The sequence below is a fragment of the Elephantulus edwardii genome, unplaced genomic scaffold (genome assembly GCF_000299155.1).
Source record: "Elephantulus edwardii isolate Elephantulus edwardi_28Jun2011 unplaced genomic scaffold, EleEdw1.0 scaffold00141, whole genome shotgun sequence".
In the NCBI taxonomy this organism is placed as follows: Eukaryota; Metazoa; Chordata; class Mammalia; order Macroscelidea; family Macroscelididae; genus Elephantulus; species Elephantulus edwardii.
The window spans coordinates 6894809-6911778 of NW_006399891.1; the positions used below are offsets into that span (position 1 = coordinate 6894809).

The 16970-nt window shown below is 46.8% G+C and overlaps 1 protein-coding gene across 1 annotated transcript; it reads right to left on the reverse strand.

The window, feature by feature from the left end:
* Positions 1–7044: 7044 nt before the first annotated feature.
* CEL (carboxyl ester lipase) lies at positions 7045–16302 on the reverse strand. Its single transcript, XM_006894408.1, has 11 exons — positions 16237–16302; positions 13021–13171; positions 12670–12792; positions 12169–12366; positions 11466–11596; positions 11183–11290; positions 10933–11050; positions 9600–9786; positions 9172–9375; positions 7744–7941; positions 7045–7360 (listed from the first exon to the last, which is right to left on the reverse strand). Exons 1-11 carry the CDS (start codon positions 16300–16302, stop codon positions 7045–7047), a joined length of 1800 nt encoding a protein of 599 aa, XP_006894470.1.
* Positions 16303–16970: the final 668 nt, after the last annotated feature.

Below are 16970 nucleotides of genomic sequence, written 5' to 3' on the forward strand. Positions count from 1 at the left end.
GCTGTTGTACATAGGGTCGCTATGAGTCGCAAATGACTCGACGGCACATAACAACAACAACAACAACAACAATAATGTGAAACCTATGGCTGTTGTGTGAACAGAGCAAGGGAACACTACATGGTTTAAAATTGAGAAAGGAATGTGTCAAGATTGTATTCTTTCTCCATACCTATTTAATCTATATTGTTGTTACTGTTGTATTTACGTGTCATCAGGTCGCTTGCAACTCATAGTGACCCTATGTACAACAGCCTTAAACCCTGCTCTATCCTGTGCCAACCTTATTGTCTCTGACACACCTACTCCCATTAACCCAGTGACTGAATCAATCCATTTAATTGAGAGTCTTCCTCTCTTGCACTGTCCCTCCACCCTCCCAAGCATGGTGTCCCTCTCCAAGGACTGGTTCCTCCTTGCAACATGTCCAAAGTATGTCTGTCAAAGCTTCAGAATCCTTGCCTCCAAGGAGCAGCCTGGTTTCACCCTCTCTCAGATGAACCTGTTTGTTCTCCTAGAAGAACATGGTATATCCTATAATATTATTCCAGCACACAGCTCAGTCATTGGTTCTCCTTCTATCATCTCTAGACATTGTCTAGCTTTCTGATGCAGAGCAAGAAATTTCAAAAATCATTACCTGAATCAAACACACCTTAGTCTCCAGACTGGCATTGTTGCTCTTCAGTCTTCTGAGAGGTCTCTGACAGCAGACTCCCAATGCAATTAATCTTTTAATTTCTCTGATTGTAGAGCCAAATAAAGTGAAGCTTTTCATAATCTCAATCTCTTCACCGTCTATCATGATGCTGCCAATTGGCCCAGTGATGAGAATCTCTGTTTTCTTGATGTTGAGCTTCAATCCATATTTCAGGCTACTGTCTTTGACCTTCTGCAGCAAGTATTTCAAGTCCCCCTCAGTTTCAGCAAGAAGGGTTGTATCAACTGCATAATGCAAGTTGTTGATGAGTCTTCCTCCAATCCTGATGCCACATTTCTCCTCATAGAGCCCAGCCTCTTGAACAATCTGTTCTGAATCGTGGTTGGAAAAAGTATGGAGATAGGACACATCCCTGGCATATACCCTTCCCAATTTTGAACCATGCAGTGTTTCCTTGCTCTGTTCTGAAGACAGCCTCTTGGTCCAAGCATAGGTTTCCTATAAGCATGATCAAGTGTTCTTTTGATTCCCATTCTCCTCAAAGTTAATCACAGTTTGTTATGATCCACACAGTCAAATACCTTTGCATAGTCAATGAAACACAGACATTCCTCTGGTACTCTCTGCTTTCATGCAAGATCCATCTAACATTACCTATGATAACCCTAGTACCACTGCCTCTTCTAAACCCAGACTGCACTTCAGGCAGTTCTCTGTTGATGTGCTGTTCCAGTTGTTTTTGGACAATTTTCAGCAGAATCTTGCTTGCATGTGATATTGATATTATTCAATGATTTGTACACTCTGTGGGGGTCACCTTTCTTTGGAACGAGAACAAGTATAGATCTTTTCGAGTCAGTTGGCCAGGTGGGTGTCCTCTAGATTTCTTGGCACAAGTTGATAAGTACATCCAGGGCAGCATCTGTTTGTTGAAATATGTCAATTGATATGTCGTCAATTCCCCGGGCTTTGTTTTTGGTCAATTCTTTCAGAGCAGCTTGAACCTTTCTTCATCACCACAGGCTCTTGATCAAACTGAGCAAATTATTTGAGAAGCTGGACTCTATGAGGGGAAGTGTGGATCAGGACCAAAGGGAGGCTCATCAACAACTTCCATTATTCACATGACCCAACTTTGCTTGCTGAAAGTAAAGAGGACTTGAGGCACTTGTTGTAGAGGATCAAGATAGCTTCTCAATGTCAAGAAAATAAATATCCTTATCACTGGACCAAGAGGCAACACCGTGATGGATGGAGAAGACATTGAAACTGTCAACAACTTCATTACTTGGATCTACAATTAATACTCTTGGTACCAGAAGTCGGGAAATCATTAGACGTATTGTACTGGGAAAGTCTGTAGTTAGGGACCTCTTCAAATTATTGAGGAGAATTGAAGTCAGTTTGAGGACACAGTTGTGTCTGCTTCAGGCCATGGTCTTTTGGATCACTTACTATGCACCTGAAAGGAATCAACAGAGATGACAGAAGAATGTTTGATGCCTTTGAGTTGTGTTGGAGAAGAGCAGTGAACATCCCATGGACAGCCAAAAGAACAAATACATATGTCTTGAAGAGGGTGCAGCAGGTGTGCTCTTTGGAGGCGAGGATGATGAGGCTTCGGCTCAGACACTACGGGTATGTTGCTAGAACGGGCTATTCCTTGGAGAGGGACATGATGCTTGGAAGGGTGGAGGGTTGCAAAGTAGAGGTAGGTCCACAACCAGGTAGACTGATAGAGTGACTGCCAAAATGGACTCCAGTATGTCAGGAAGTGTGAAGATCGCACAGGATAGGATGGAGTTCAGATGCCGCTGTTCTTAGTGTCACTATGAGTCATACTCGACTCGACGGCACCTAACAACAACATCCAACAAGTCGGCAAACATCTACAAATAAGATGGAGATTGGATTTAGCATGTAGAACCCAATCTTCAGAGAAAGTAGAAAAAAGTAACCACATTTTAAAGAACCAAATACAAAGCTCTGTCTAGAAAAACTAGACTCAACCAAGCTTCTAAGAAGGCATTCACCCACCTCTTTCCAGACAGTCTCCCCAAGCTAAAAACCTCAGAAGCAATTTTGTGATCAAGTCTGAAAATATTTTTCAATCCTCCCACCCAGCAAAGCCTGAAGTAGTTAGTGTGAGATGTGTGGATACAAAGACTACAAATGTCACCATTGATGTTGGCTCTCCGTGTTGATCTGAAGGGAGAAGAAGCTGGCACCCAGTGGTCCCCTTTCTTCACAACCACCCAGAAGGTCACCTGAAAGGCAGAGCAGGGAGACCATTCCTGGCAACTAGGTGTCATACTTTAATGTGGATGAATTTAAGTTGCTGGAAAAAAGCTGTGGCTACAAAGGGATCTCAGGAGTCGGGCTCCATTAGTTGCTTATGACAAACGGACAGGAGCCAAAGCTCATCATTCCCGTCCATTCAAGGAAAGGGTGTGAACTTACAGGTAATTAAGATAATGCTGTTCGCTTGGAGAAGGACGGCTAGAGAAGAAAGTAGGCTGGCCTGTGGTTACACATCACCTCTGCTGGGGACACAGTGGCTTTGCTTGGGCATCTTAATTGCTGCATGTGTGAAGCGCAATTATTATGATGGTACTTTCGCAAATTAGAATAAGTGATGTATTTTAGTTTCCAGAAGAACCTGTGTACATCTAAGAAGCTGATTGGTAGAAGGGTGGCTTGAGCTGAAGGGAAAACTCCAGGGGCGCAATTCCGATGGTTACCTCCCATCACCAGCCTCCAGGTGAGCACAGCAGAGTTCTTTGGACTGTGGCCTGACCTCTCGATTCTCCCAGGTATCTTTCTCACTGTGAGCCCCACTCCTTTCTCATACATCATGCAGCTGCATGGAGTTGCGTGTAGAGAAGCCTGGGGTACAACAGCACACAACAGAGAGCCCGAAGATCAGCTCGGGATGGATGAACACAAAAGCCTCAGCTTTTTCCAAGTGAACTCCGACTCCAGCCTGGCTAAGCTTAGGGCAAACAAGGGCCTTTCTGACTGAGTTTGTGGGGCAATCTGGGCTTAGATCAGAGCTGCTTCCCCAGCAATCACTTGATGTATAAGCACGTTATTCCTGTTTCTGGAACCAGCCGGTGCTTGGACTGGGTTCCAGGTTCTCTAACACTAGTCCCCTGATTCCTGTAATCCCATTTTACCTCCTCTCGGGTCCTGGTGTTTTATTTCTCCCTCTTGATACCCTTTCACTTTCACCCCCTAAGTGATACCACCTTCCTTGGCCTTTAGGTCTGACCCTAAGAGGCTGGTGGTGAGTAGCTAAGGGGTCATCAGTGTGAACCCATCTGCATGGCAATCCTGTGGGGCTTCTCCTCTATTCTGCAGGCTTGCTGTGAGTCAGAATCGTCGCCACAGTGGGTTTGGCTTTGACTGGGTTTGTCTCCTACTTAAAAAACCCTGTGTCTTCTGCATGGTGCCACTGTTGTAAAACAGGACTGACCTCGGGGTTGGAGGGGACTGAGAAAGATGGGTTCAATAATGCATACTGCATTGAAACTGATGAGGGAGAAAACTGTTTAAAAGAAATATGTGATTAGGTATTTTTGTCATGGCAGGAGTCCAGAGCAAAGGCTACATGGTAGAGTGGACCTGGGGGAGGGTTTGTAAAACAATAAAAGAATTTTTCTTTTGCTTTTACAAGAGGTAGTGTACTGGGGGGAAGGTTTGGGAGGGGAGAAAAATGCAACAATGAATGAATGGAAATCCAAAGTCTCTGTAAATTTTCATTGAAATTAATAATAAACTAAAAAAAAGGAAAAAAAAAGAAAAATAGCTCTCTTGTGATCAGATGTTGCCCTTAGCCCTGTTCCAAATTCAAGTGGCTCACCAGAAGTGGTTTTACATTGAGCTCATATGAGATTATGTGTGATAATCTTTCTAGACAGCTTCTACCTGATCTCAACCAGGGTTTGAAGGTGTGGCCACAAGCACAACATCAGGCGCTTTCTGTTATTCATAAATTTGCTCTTCCCAGGTTTGCTTCCTTCCTTACAGGTGGTGATTATTCACCATTGCAAGAACATGAAATAGCCCAAATGTCCAACCATGAAAAATGGATTGAGAAATTGTGGTATATTCACATGTTGAAATACTGTGCAGCATGCAAGAGCAACGATTTTTTTTAATCTTATTATATAATTTGGAAAGGACTGGAGAGCATTATGCTAAGTGAACTAACTCTGTCCCATAAGGACAAATACTGTATAAGACCAAGTTTATTGTAGAAATAGAAAGATAACTAGTAAAATGGTATGATGATCCTAGGAAGAGAGGGTAGGAGCAAAGGGAAGAGGATAGGCAGGGAGGGAATCACGGGGTGGCACACTTTGATGGGTAGAAAGAGGGATAGGTAAAGGAAATCGAAAAAGATCCAGTGTGAAAAAAAGTATGTGTATGAATTTTATAAGCAAACCAGTATAAATTAAAAATTCATTTAAAAGAAAAAAAGTTGATAGGAAACTCAGGCCTAGTGTGAAAATTGACTTACTATTAGAGTTACAAACTAAATTGTCAGTTTGTTGTGTTTGGGTAGAAGATTGTTCTATTTGGTACAGCACTTGTCTGTCAGTTTGCTATTGAGATAACTCGTAGATTACTGTGATCCTGTAAACTATGCACAGGTGTGTCAAATGCAGCAAAGATTACCCATGGTGAACAGGTCTTAGTAAAGGTCCCAGATTAAGACAAACTAGGAAGCAGGATTGGCTAGCCACTTCTTAAATAACAGACCTCTGAGAACAAGTCAGCAGGTGCCTACAAATAAGATGCATATTTTACTCAGTGTGGAGATTCCAATCTTTGAGAAAATTAGCAAAGATAAACCACGCTGAAAAAAATGGTGAAGCTCTGACAAGAAACATATGTCCATTGGGATCAGGCGTTATCCTTAGCTCTGTTCTAAATTTGGGTAGCCTCCAGAAGTGAACTTAAACTGAGCCCTTTTAAGATTATATTTGGGAAACCAGCTTCCCTCAGGCAACTTCCCTCAATCTCCTTCATGACCTCAACCAGGATTAGAAGGTGCAATGGTATTCAGTGCCTCCATCAAGCACTTTCTATTATTAGTAAATTTATTCTTCACAGGTTCGCTTCCTTCCTTACAGGTGACCTGTACTCCTTCTAGTCTGGAAATCATGTCCTGTTCAAGATATGTGGAGACAGAACCGACTTTCAGTTAGAAGATAAATGGACACGTCCTTGGAAAGTTCTACCACCCACCCTCATTGCTCATTCATTATGGATTCCCCCCCCCCTCCTGTGTCGAAAGGTTTTGCTTAAATGATTAACATTGGTTGAAAGGTCCAAATATTTCTAATTCAGAAATTAACATTTGTTTGAAGGAATAAAAGAACTCAAACCACGTGAAGGTGATGTAATCATGTAAGGCAATTCTGGAAAGAGATCTCAGTACCTTCCAGATCTGTCAATAAATTATACGGTGATTTGTACCTTGTCTAATTGTCTGTAGTGGCTGGTAGCCAATTGGTTTGTTCCATTTTAGTTGTGTGGATTATTAATAGAGATATTGAACATTTTTGTCATTCTACCAGGTTTGAGTTGAGCAGATTAAGAGTTAGAAAACAGGAATCATACTACCATCAAGAAAGAGAACATAAAGAGTTGGTTTGTTCCATTTTAGTTGTGTGGATTATTAATAGAGATATTGAACATTTTTGTCATTCTACCAGGTTTGAGTTGAGCAGATTAAGAGTTAGAAAACAGGAATCATACTACCATCAAGAAAGAGAACATAAAGAGTGCAGTGCATGGTTTCAGGTCAGGGATGCATCCATGAAACTGAGACACAGACTAAACCGACAGCAACAATAGGAGCAGCAAAGATGGCATAAAAACAGAGACCTATGTCAAACAGTGGTGAACTAGGACTGCTCCCCTCCCCACCCCATGAAGCCATCCTTTCACAGAGCCCAGCTTCTCTCTCCACCGCTACTGAGCTCTATTCACCCTTTGAGACAAGAGCTCAGCCCATTTGAAGCCAGCAGTCGGCTACAGAGGAAGAAGGGCAGGTTTTGGTGTGACACAGCCTGAATTCCAGTGCTGGATCTGCCATGTAACTCTCCAAACTCCTTTCTTCTTCTTTAAAGTGAGGATAGCAGTATTGTCCTTTTGGGGACTTGAATGTTGGACCAAGATACAGTTGTTAAGTGTTTAGCTGAGCTCTCAGTGCTTTAGAGAGAAATGATTGCACCTCTTTCCTCTAGCTGGATCTTTGGAGCAAAGAAAGACAACTAATATATAAGGATCAGATTTTATTCAGGAAGAGCTTGGGAGAGGTGATGGTTCCTGGGGTTATCAGTCTTCTGACTTCTTAGGGTCCTTATGGGACATTAGAAACCAATGACTATGGGCATCTGAGCATCCTCAGAGTCACCTGTAGGAGGCTCAGGGACAGCCTCTGAGTCATCCTCTGGGGGCAAGGGGGCCACCTCAGAGTCATCAGTGGGAGGCACAGGGGAAGCCTCCCCAGTGGTCACTGTGGGCAGCGCCTGGTAGATCAGAGCCCAGTACTGCAGGTAGTTGGACCTAAGATGCTGCTTCATGGAGTTGCTATCAATCTTATTGTTGATCTCCAGGTAGTTGTCATTTTCCAGGGTGTAGGGATCCCAGTGTGCAGGGACAGCTGAGTGGCCCACATTTGGATCCCTGTGAAGTGAGAGAAGACAGAATGGGGGCATTAGGTTCACAGGAGGTTGGATACCTACACCCTAACCCTGCTCTGCTCTCCTACATGCCTGCACCATCCTCCCTTGCTTCAGGCTAGATCCTGACAGCAATGCCACACTGTGAACTGGCCACTGGCCTGAGCACTCTGAAGGCCTGGTTCAGAGCAGAATACATGCAGGTAGCTTTTGTCTTCCATGGCAGATGGATTTACACCTGGTTTTACAGACTTTATGTGAGTTAGTCAAAGTTGGTAAGTGACTGTGCAGAGACCCCAGGTGTCAGTGTACCTAGGTCCACTTGGGGTGGTACAAGATATTCACATGTCTGCTATCTCTGTGCCTGGGCTCAACCCCAAACCTTACCCGGTCCTAGCAAAATTGGTCCAGTAGGCGATCATGGCCTTGGAGACAGTCTTGTCTTGAGGCCGGTATCCCAGAAGAGTGGCAAAAGGCTTCCCAAACACATACTGGAGGTCATCTGCGTGGTCAGCCCCCATCCACTTAGGGTAGATAGGCATCCGAGAGGGGTGAGAGAACAGGTAGGTGTAGGTCTTGGCGCTCCTGTGGATGAGTGAGAGAAGCCACTCAGGTTGGTGAGATGCTCCCCTGAGCTGTCCAACCCAGAGACAGGCCAAGGGGATCTGTGGATGAGGTGGGGGTGGGGGACATGCATGAGAGATTTGGAGAAATTCCCACCAAAACTAAGATTGTTATCCCTGGGAAGCGGCAGCTGTAGGCTAGACTCATGGGTTCATCTTTTTAACTATATTTATCCCTCAGTTTTACATGAAGGTTTTAAATGAAAGTAGTTCTTCCAGTAACTGAGTACCAAGAAAGACTGATCCACTCTAGACTAGTCTTCATTTTATTGGACAAGGTATCTGCCCTCACTCGTTTCCCTCTGGCCTTGACTGCAGAAAGCCCAGAGTTAAATTTACTGCTCAGGAGCTGCAAAACTTAGCTTACACACCCAAGTTTGATTACATCCTCCTAAGGTTAAACCCTCAGATGTTAACAGAGAGGGTGGTGAGCTGAGTCTGCCCAGAGGTGTCTTAGAAGAAAAGCCTGGTGATGTATTTTGGAAAATTGGCCACTGAAAATACAATGGAGCACTGTTGTACCCTGACACACATGGAGCCAGAGTCAGAGACGAATCAATGGCAACTGGTTCTTAGAACTTTTAATGTGGTCAACAGAAGCCCTAGTGGCTCCGTGTGTAAGTTCTAGACTGTTAAGTGAAAGGTCAGTAATTTGAACTTGCTAACTGCTTCGTGGGAGAAATTAGAACCCACAGGTTTCAACCACCATCAAATTCACAACGGAGAAACCCAGTGAGGCTGTTGTACTCTGCCACGTAGGCTCGTTATGAGGAGGCTTTGACTTGCAAGTGCACAGCCACATGCCCTTATGCTTGAGTCATTTTGAAAGTGGGCAATATTGAAGACTTGCTGAACAAAAACCATTATCCAATGTGCTCTTCATCTACACAGTTTAAGAGGCTTCACTCCCCAGAGAGAAGGAAGGACAGTCTTGATGATTCCCCAGTGAGAAGGATTGGATAAGGTAGAGGGCCGTGGAAGGATTCTGTAAGCTGAGAAGGGAAGAGAGGCTATATGGGGACTTGTGAGGCCTGGGCAAAAGAGATGGGACAGGGAAACCAGGACCCAGGTAGGGCTTCCCTGTGCGTCTTGACACCTGTGGGAGCCACTCACTGGTGAAACTTTGGCAGCAAGGTGAGATATCCCAGGTGAGTCTCCCTAGAAAGGTGTTCTCCCCAGCCCATGTCCTTACTTGGCATGGGCTCTGTGCTGAGCCACCGCCATTTTGGTCGGCATCAGGAAGAGGACATCGGTCTCAAAGTCCACCACGGTCTTCTTTTTCACTTCCTGGGATGAGTCCTTAGTCCAGGACTCAGTGTAAGCGTCGAAGGTGGCTTTGGCACCTGTGAGGCCCTTGATGAGGGTGAGCCCGCTGACCAGCTTGTAGAAGTCCTCACTACAGGAAACAAAGTAGGCTCTGGACGTTCTACCCAGCCCCAACAGGGGGAGTCTGCCCCCCCACTCAGGGGAGAGCCCTGGACACTCCCACCCCCAGCATTCTGTTAACTCCCTCACTCCCCACCCCTTTGCTGGTGCCTGCCCCCTGGGCGACCCCTGTCCCAGGCTGACTCCTCCCCAGCAGCCTTCAGCACCCTCCTGGCTCCTGTGACTCTCACTTACTCTGTCACAGCCTTGTTAGTCTTGTCAACCGCTGGTATGTCAATGGTGGTGAATAAATGACCGTCCATGTCGTTGGTGCCTGCGAGGTAGTCGATGTCGGCGGCGTTGGCGTACAGGTTCATGGGGTCATCAGGAATGAAGTCTCCATCCACGACTGGGATGAAGGCCAAGTAATGCAATACGGGATCTAGATGGGAAAGCCAACACATTCTAGTACCTTCCAGTGCTCCTCTGACCTTTCTCTCTACTCTGAAGGTGGAACCAACCACATGAAGGTGTTCGAGAGGAGAGTCTCTCAGTTTAGGTCCTGTCAACATTTCAAGTCAGCAAATTCTCTGTTGTGAGGGGCTGACCTATGTATTGAAAGTTGTTAGTAGGATCCCTGGATACCAATAGGACACAGTGTTGACAAAATGTCTCAAGATATTCCTGCTCTTCTCTCTCTCTCTCCCCCACCCCTTACAGAGACCCCATCTGGGAGAAGGAAATCTAGAAACAGATGAAGGGGCTAATGAGGAAAGGCACCCCTTTCCTAGAACCCCTTTCCTCTCGTCTATTAGCCAACATTTCTGAGTGGCCCACAATGCCCTGCTACACCCCTGATCAAGCTCTTAACGAGTCACATGCAGCAAGTGAATGCACAAACTTCACTAGGAGCAGCCCAGGACAGTCGCAGGGATGAGGCAGTGCATCATTCCTTCAGCCAAACTCCAAACGACCTTGAGAGTTGACTTTGTATTTGCTAAGCAATTAATTTTCCTTAATACAAATTATGTGGTGGGCTTCATTTTACTTCACCTGAGCAGAATGAGCTGGATAAAATTCTAACCCATCAAGCAAATGATCTGTCCTAATGGTTCTCTCACACCTTCTCAGATATAGAACATTAGGGATAAATGGTCAAGGTCTATAATAGTAGGTGCTCCATAAGTGTCTGGTGAGTGAATGAAGGGTCACCTAGTACAAATTTCTTCACTTAAGATCCGTGGATTCCCAGGTGGGCTTTAGGGATCCATGAGTTGCCCTAAAAAAAAATTGTGGATAAATAATTGCTTATATGGGCTTATTCCTGGGAGTGTACCTCAAATGTTTATCAGCTTCTCCCAGGGGTCCATGGCTCATGGACAATAAGAAGGAAGAATGGTCCTCTCTGACACTGACACCTGGGACCACTGAGGCTGGGAAAGGAGCAAGGTTCACTGCAGGTTGAAGAAATGTTTAAATCCCAGCAAAGACATATTGCTCTCCTATCCAGGTGCAAGTCCCTACCCTACAGGGAGGAACCTCCTGGACCGAGAACTCCCATGCCCCGACATCAGGCCTGCCTACTCACACTCCATGGCAACCACTGGCAGCTTGTAGGACAGAGTCAGAGCCCGAGGGTCGGTGACCTTCAGACACTTGGCCATCTTAGAGGTGTCATCCAAAGGGCAGCCCACCTTCTTGGCGATCTGTGGTGGGTAAGAAGTAGTAAACAGTTAAGTGAAGCCAATGTTCAGGACAGAGATGATTTAAAAATGCGGAAGACCCTCCCTGGGCATCTAAACTACCCCCACCCATGCCCGCTCCTGCCTTCCACTTACTATTTTGGCCCAGAGGAGTGGGTTCTTCTGGATGGCCCAGGGGCTCAGTGCCACACCACTCTGGCTGATGGCTCGCCGGATCAATCCCTTGTTGTAGGGAGAGAGGGTCTGCAACACACAGAGGTCCTGTCACCAAGGCCTCGCCCACCCTGCTCCAGCCCAGGCTCAGCCCAAGACTCTCAGTGTGTCAGCTCCAGCCTCCTCTTCCCCTCCTGTCTGTCCCACACCCATTAGCTTCCTCTCAAACCCTTTGGAACAGATCCTTCACTCTAGGGACCCAGACCTGCAGAGAGACACTGGCACCTCCAGCTGATTCCCCAAAGATGGTGATGTTGTCGGGGTCTCCCCCAAAGGCTGCAATGTTTCTCTTCACCCAAGAGATGGCCATGTGCTGGTCCCGAAGGCCATAGTTACCTAGAATGGGACGGGGGCAGGGTATTCACTGAGAAACCTTAGCAGGAAGATGGGAGAGCTAAAGATGAGAGCTCAGGAGCTGGTACATAAAGGGTGCACGCTGAATGTGAGTTAGACTAACATGACTTCAAGTGGAATGGCAATTGGTAGGCACAAGGAGTCTTGGCCTAGCTCAGGTGGAGAGAGATCTAAGGACTTGGGATGGGAAGGGAGCAGGCAGCCTCTTCCCCACTTGTCTCTCTCTCCTCCTTGCCATGGTCCCTCTTTTGTCCATCTGTCCTCCTGGTGTCTGTATGTCTGTGTCTCAGTCTAAGTGTGTTGCTTTCTGTCTCTATTTCACTGGCCTTTGCTATTGCTGCCTCCCTTAGTCTCTGTCTATCAGTCTCTAACTGAGTCTCATGATTCAATCCCAACTTCCAGCTCTGCAAAAAGGATTCTAGATCTTTCCATAGAGCTACCAGAGATGACTGGGAAGAAGAGCACTGAGTTCCTGCTGGCTTCAGAGTTTATGTTGGAGGGAGGGGAGTGCATTCTCTACCCCCATAATCAGGGCCTTCTGGTGCTGGACAAACCTGGCAGGTTGGGGTCCCCAGTGCTGAGGAAACCAAGGGGGCCCACACGGTAGTTGAAGGTGACTACGATGACATTGCCCCGTGTGGCAATCTCCTCCCCGTCATACAGGTAGTTGTTGAGGAAGTTGGCTCCTTGTCCAGACCCCATGAGGAAGGCGCCACCATAGATCCAGATCATGACAGGCAGGTCCCGGGAGACTGGAGCAGGGACGAGAAGGCCCAGTGACCCTCAGACACCTGACCCATCTCAGTCTTGGGCTAATCCCCACTTCCATGCAGAGGGTTTACTTAAATGGAATCCAAGACCAGTATTGAGAGCCCCTTTCTCTCACACACCCATTCACACACAGACACTCACTCACTCACATATCACAGTGATTTCAGGAAATATCTGTCTTAGAGTTCAAAGGCACAAACAGTGGAGTTTAGCCTCGGATTTTATATATCTTGGTGTCTTCTGCAAGAATAAGGAAACTCAAGGGGACTCAGAGGAGGACTCACTTTCCTTCTTGCCCTGGGGGACCCAGATGTTGAGGTACAGGCAGTCCTCTGACCCGTAAGTGTTGTCCTGGGTGATGGTGGCCTGCAGGCACCGTTTCTTGTATTCTTTGGCCTTCAGTGTCCCTGCAAGCAGAACCATATGTGGGAACTGGCAGGTACGGCATGTGCCCCACTTGAGTAGGGTCTCAATGAACAATTTCTTGTTAGTCCTATCCAGTGTTGACTGGGAGAGACTGGTCAGCAGTTAGAAACGAATTGTCCCAGGCACCCTGAGGTGGCAGGAGGAGCCAGAATGAGGGTGATCAAGACACACTAGTCATAAGACCCCACCAAGCACCCATCAACTCTCACCTTGCCAGCCAGGGTGTCTCTGGGGGTTCTCCAAGGCCTTGGGGACAGCAGCAAAGGGGATGCCCTTGAAGATGTCGACATAGTTGCCAAAGAGGCCAAGCTTCTTGTTGACGCCTTCCACAAAGCCACCTTCTGTGTACACTGCACCCAACTGTGAGGGAGACACGGGTAGGCCAGGTGAGCTCAGGCTCATCTGGTGGAATGAACTGAATGTTTTACACCCCTGTGCAGCCAGAATGCATCTTACAGGCAAGGATGGTGAAGCTTCATCTCACATACTGTGGACATCTAAGAACCACTCTGCTGCAGGACAGCTCATGGCCTGGAAGTCTGGTCCTTACAGCCCTACTGTTCCCTTCTGGAAAGATCCCACACTGCATCCAAGACCTGCTCCTGAGCACCCACCCCCACCTGGGCTGCTTTCTTCTGGGTCCTTCATTGCACAGGGTTCCAGAAGACTGCTTGGCTCTGGCCAAAGCCTAGTGGAGGGGCCTGGGACTCAGGCTTGCCTGATAGAAGTCCTTAATCTACGACGTGGCGCTGACCACACAATCATGTCATCTCCCCCCTCCCACGTTCTGCCTCCCCAGGCATCCATGGGAGCAGCTGTGGCAGAGCAAATCCAGACCCAGTTTCTAGAGTAGCTGCCCTGCACACCAGGCACGACTGGGCCCCCCAGGTCCTCTGAAGTCTAGGCTAATAGGCGCCCTCTGCCATACAGGGAAGGAGGGAGTAGGACCGACTGGAACTGGAGAGAAGAAAAAACCAGAAGCAACGGCAGCTAGGCTGCCACAACGGAGGAGAGAGCAGGGTTCCTAGTTACATATCTGTGGGTCTTTTTCCTGACCCATTTGGATCCTGAGGGCCAAGTCAGGGCATGGGACTAGAAAATCACTTCCCAGAAGTCTCCCTGAGGGCCCCAGCGTACAGAGGTGACAGGAGGATGTGGAGGAGTGGCGTCAGAGCTAAACTGCTGCAGCAGAGGTAAGGAAATCTCATTCCTTTTGCAGTCTCTCCAAAGGGAAAACCACCCCATGACAGATATGACCTATCCAGTGCTGTCCAGCTTAGAAAGAAGGCAAAGGGGCTGGTCCCAGGACCACAAGGATGTTGAGAACAGGGCCTGCTGTGTAGAAGGGTGCCTTGGGCCAGAGCAACAGGGGTAAGGCATGGAGAGACAGCCTCTTACTCTCAAAGATGAGCAAAGAGGCTCTTCCTAGGATCCCTGCCTTTCCTGGAGCTCAGATTCCCCATAGGAGCTCCAGTGGTGTAATCCCTAGTAAGCTGCCAGTTGAGCTGCTAACCAAAAGGTTATGATTCTCTGGGGTTTGGGTTCCACCAACACCTTGAGAGAAAGATGTGCCGTTTCCTCCTACTTCAATTTGCAGCCCTGGTAACCCATTGGAGTGTCAACTATGAGTCAGATTCTACTTCACTCTTTTAACAAGTGAGTTAGAGAAATTCCTCGTACAAAGGTGGCAGAGGCTGAAATGGGGGCACACAAACTGGGGTCCACAGTCGGCTTGAGTCTTGGCTCTGTTCCTCACACTTATACTAGAGGACAGCTACTTAACTTACTGGTATCAAACTGGAATTGACTGAGGTTTTTAAAGACTATAAATCACATGGAAAGAGGTCTTTTCCCCAAGTAGAATACAACCCACCTACCTTTGGACTCTATTTTTATTATAGGGTTTTCAGAGGTTTGTTATTTAAGAAGTGGATGGCCAAGCCTACTTCCTAGGCTGTCTTAATCTGGAAGCTCTATTAAAACCTGCTCACCATAAGTAACCCTTATGGCATATGACATACCAGTGGTACAGTTTTCAGTATCACAGCAACCCACAAGTTATCTCTGTACAGCAAACTGACTGACAAATGCTGTACCAATTAATCTTATTTGGATCCACAATCAACACCCTTGGTACCAAAAGCCAGGAAATAAAAATATGCACTGCACTGGAAAAGCCTGCAGTTAGAAACTTCTCCAAATTATTGAAGAGTAATGATGTCAGTTTGAGGACTAAGGTACATCTGATACAGGACGAGGTCTTTGCAATCACTTGCTATGCATCTGAGAGCTAAACAATGAATATGGATGACAGAAGAATTGATATTTTTAAGCAGTGGTGTTAGAGCACTAAACATTCTGTAGACTGCCAAAACAACAAACAAATATGTCTTGGAGAGGGTGAAGCCAGAGTGCTCTTTGGAGGCAAGGATGATGAGGCTATGCCACACATACTTGGGGCATGTTACAATGTGAGGTTATTCTTTGGAGAGGAACATGATGCTTGGAAGGGTGAAGGAGAGTCGGCAAAGGAGAGGAAGACTCTAAACCAGGTAGATTGACATGGTGACTGTCACAATGGGCTTCAGTGTGTCAGTAAGTGTGAAGATGGCACAGGATAGGACAGAGGTTCAAATCTGCTGTTCATAGAGTCTCTAAGATTAGTACTTGACTTGACAGCACCTAACAACAACAACCACCTTTGGACTGGCAGCATAATCTCCTTAACCAAGTCACCAGAACTCCCTAGATGGCAGCTAAGGAGAATTTTATCCATGCCCCATGAATGTTCCTAAACCTTCTGACTATGGGCCTGAAGGGGAGCCAGTGGGTAGCAGAAGCTTCACTCCCCCTCACAGGGACCAGAGATGAGATTCCACCCGGAGGGAACCAGACTCCTGGCTACAGTGCACTGGGCCTCATCTACCTGCGGCTTGTGAGCTGTGGGACAAATCCCTTCTGCAAAATGGAGATGACACTGACATTGGAAGGGCGTGGTAGGTAGGGTCGCCAGATGTAGCAAATATATACACTGGGTATTCTATTAAATTTTCATTTCAGATAAGCAAGAAATCATATTTTAGTATAAGACTATCTCAACTATTGTGTGGCCCAAACTTATAGTAAGATGATTTATTGTCCATATGGAATTCAAATTCACTGAGGTTGATCTTGCAGCCTGAGCTGTAAGGATCCCTGATAATGCACCAGTTAAGCACTTGGCTACTAAAGGAGAAACTGGTGGTCTGAACCCATATAGAAGCTCCTTGGGAGAAAAACCTGACCCTCTACTCAAGAAAAGTTACAGCTCAGAAAACTCCCTGGGGCAGCTGTGCTCTGTCTCATGGGGTCACTGCAAGGAGAAATCAGGACAGTGGGAGGCCCCGGCCCTGGCCTCCTGCCACCTCTGGCACACTCTAGCTTACCTTTGCAGAACTCGCCACTGCCAAGCAGCAGCTGATGCCGAAGACCACCAGCTCCAGGCGCCCCATGGTGCGTGCCTGCCTCTGGGTGACCCTCCTGCTGGACCTGTGGCTATTTATGGAGTTGGAGCCAGCTGGCTACCTGGGTTGGCAACTCCTTATGGAAAGTTCCTTTCCCCCCTTCCACTTCCACCCCTCCCTGCAGGCTGGCTATACTTCAACCTATGTCCCTGGAGTGAAGAGACAGCTGTTGTTCCCAGGGGACTAAGACCGGGCCAAGGTTGTGCACACACATGTGCATACATGGGCACAGGAAGGCTCTTTCCCAGTGCCAGCTGCTCACAAGTGCTCCTGTGCCAGTTGTGTACCTTCACAGTTTGCTGTCTACCTAGGAGCAGAGACAGATGGCACAGGATATCATCTTGAATCATTATTCAACTTTCTGATGCATAGGAAGCAATTGAAAAGACCACAATTTGGGTCAGGTGCCCCTTAGTCTTTAAACTGTTGACTGGCTTACGAGAGTTGGAAACAAAGAAGGACTAGTGCTTGGAAAATATGGCCTTGGTGGTAGAAGTGAAGCTGAAAATAGAACTTTGTACAATCAGTGATTTATTTGTTGCAAATACTTCGGGGGCAGGGAGAGGTCTTCTTTCTTTCTTTCTTTCTTTCTTTCTTTCTTTCTTTCTTTCTTTCTTTCTTTCTTTCTTTCTTTCTTTCTTCTTCTTCTTCTTCTT

What these genes read in the sequence shown, in the direction of transcription:
- CEL (XM_006894408.1), bottom strand. Translation starts at nt 16,302, where the DNA reads ATGGGGCGCCTGGAGCTGGTGGTCTTCGGCATCAGCTGCTGCTTGGCA. An exon ending in GAGACACCCTGGCTGGCAAG is followed by an intron (nt 12,793 to 13,020) that starts GTGAGAGTTGAT and finishes TTCTGCTTGCAG; the next exon opens with GGACACTGAAGGCCAAAGAA. An exon ending in ACCAATTTTGCTAGGACCGG is followed by an intron (nt 7,361 to 7,743) that starts GTAAGGTTTGGG and finishes CTCACTTCACAG; the next exon opens with GGATCCAAATGTGGGCCACT.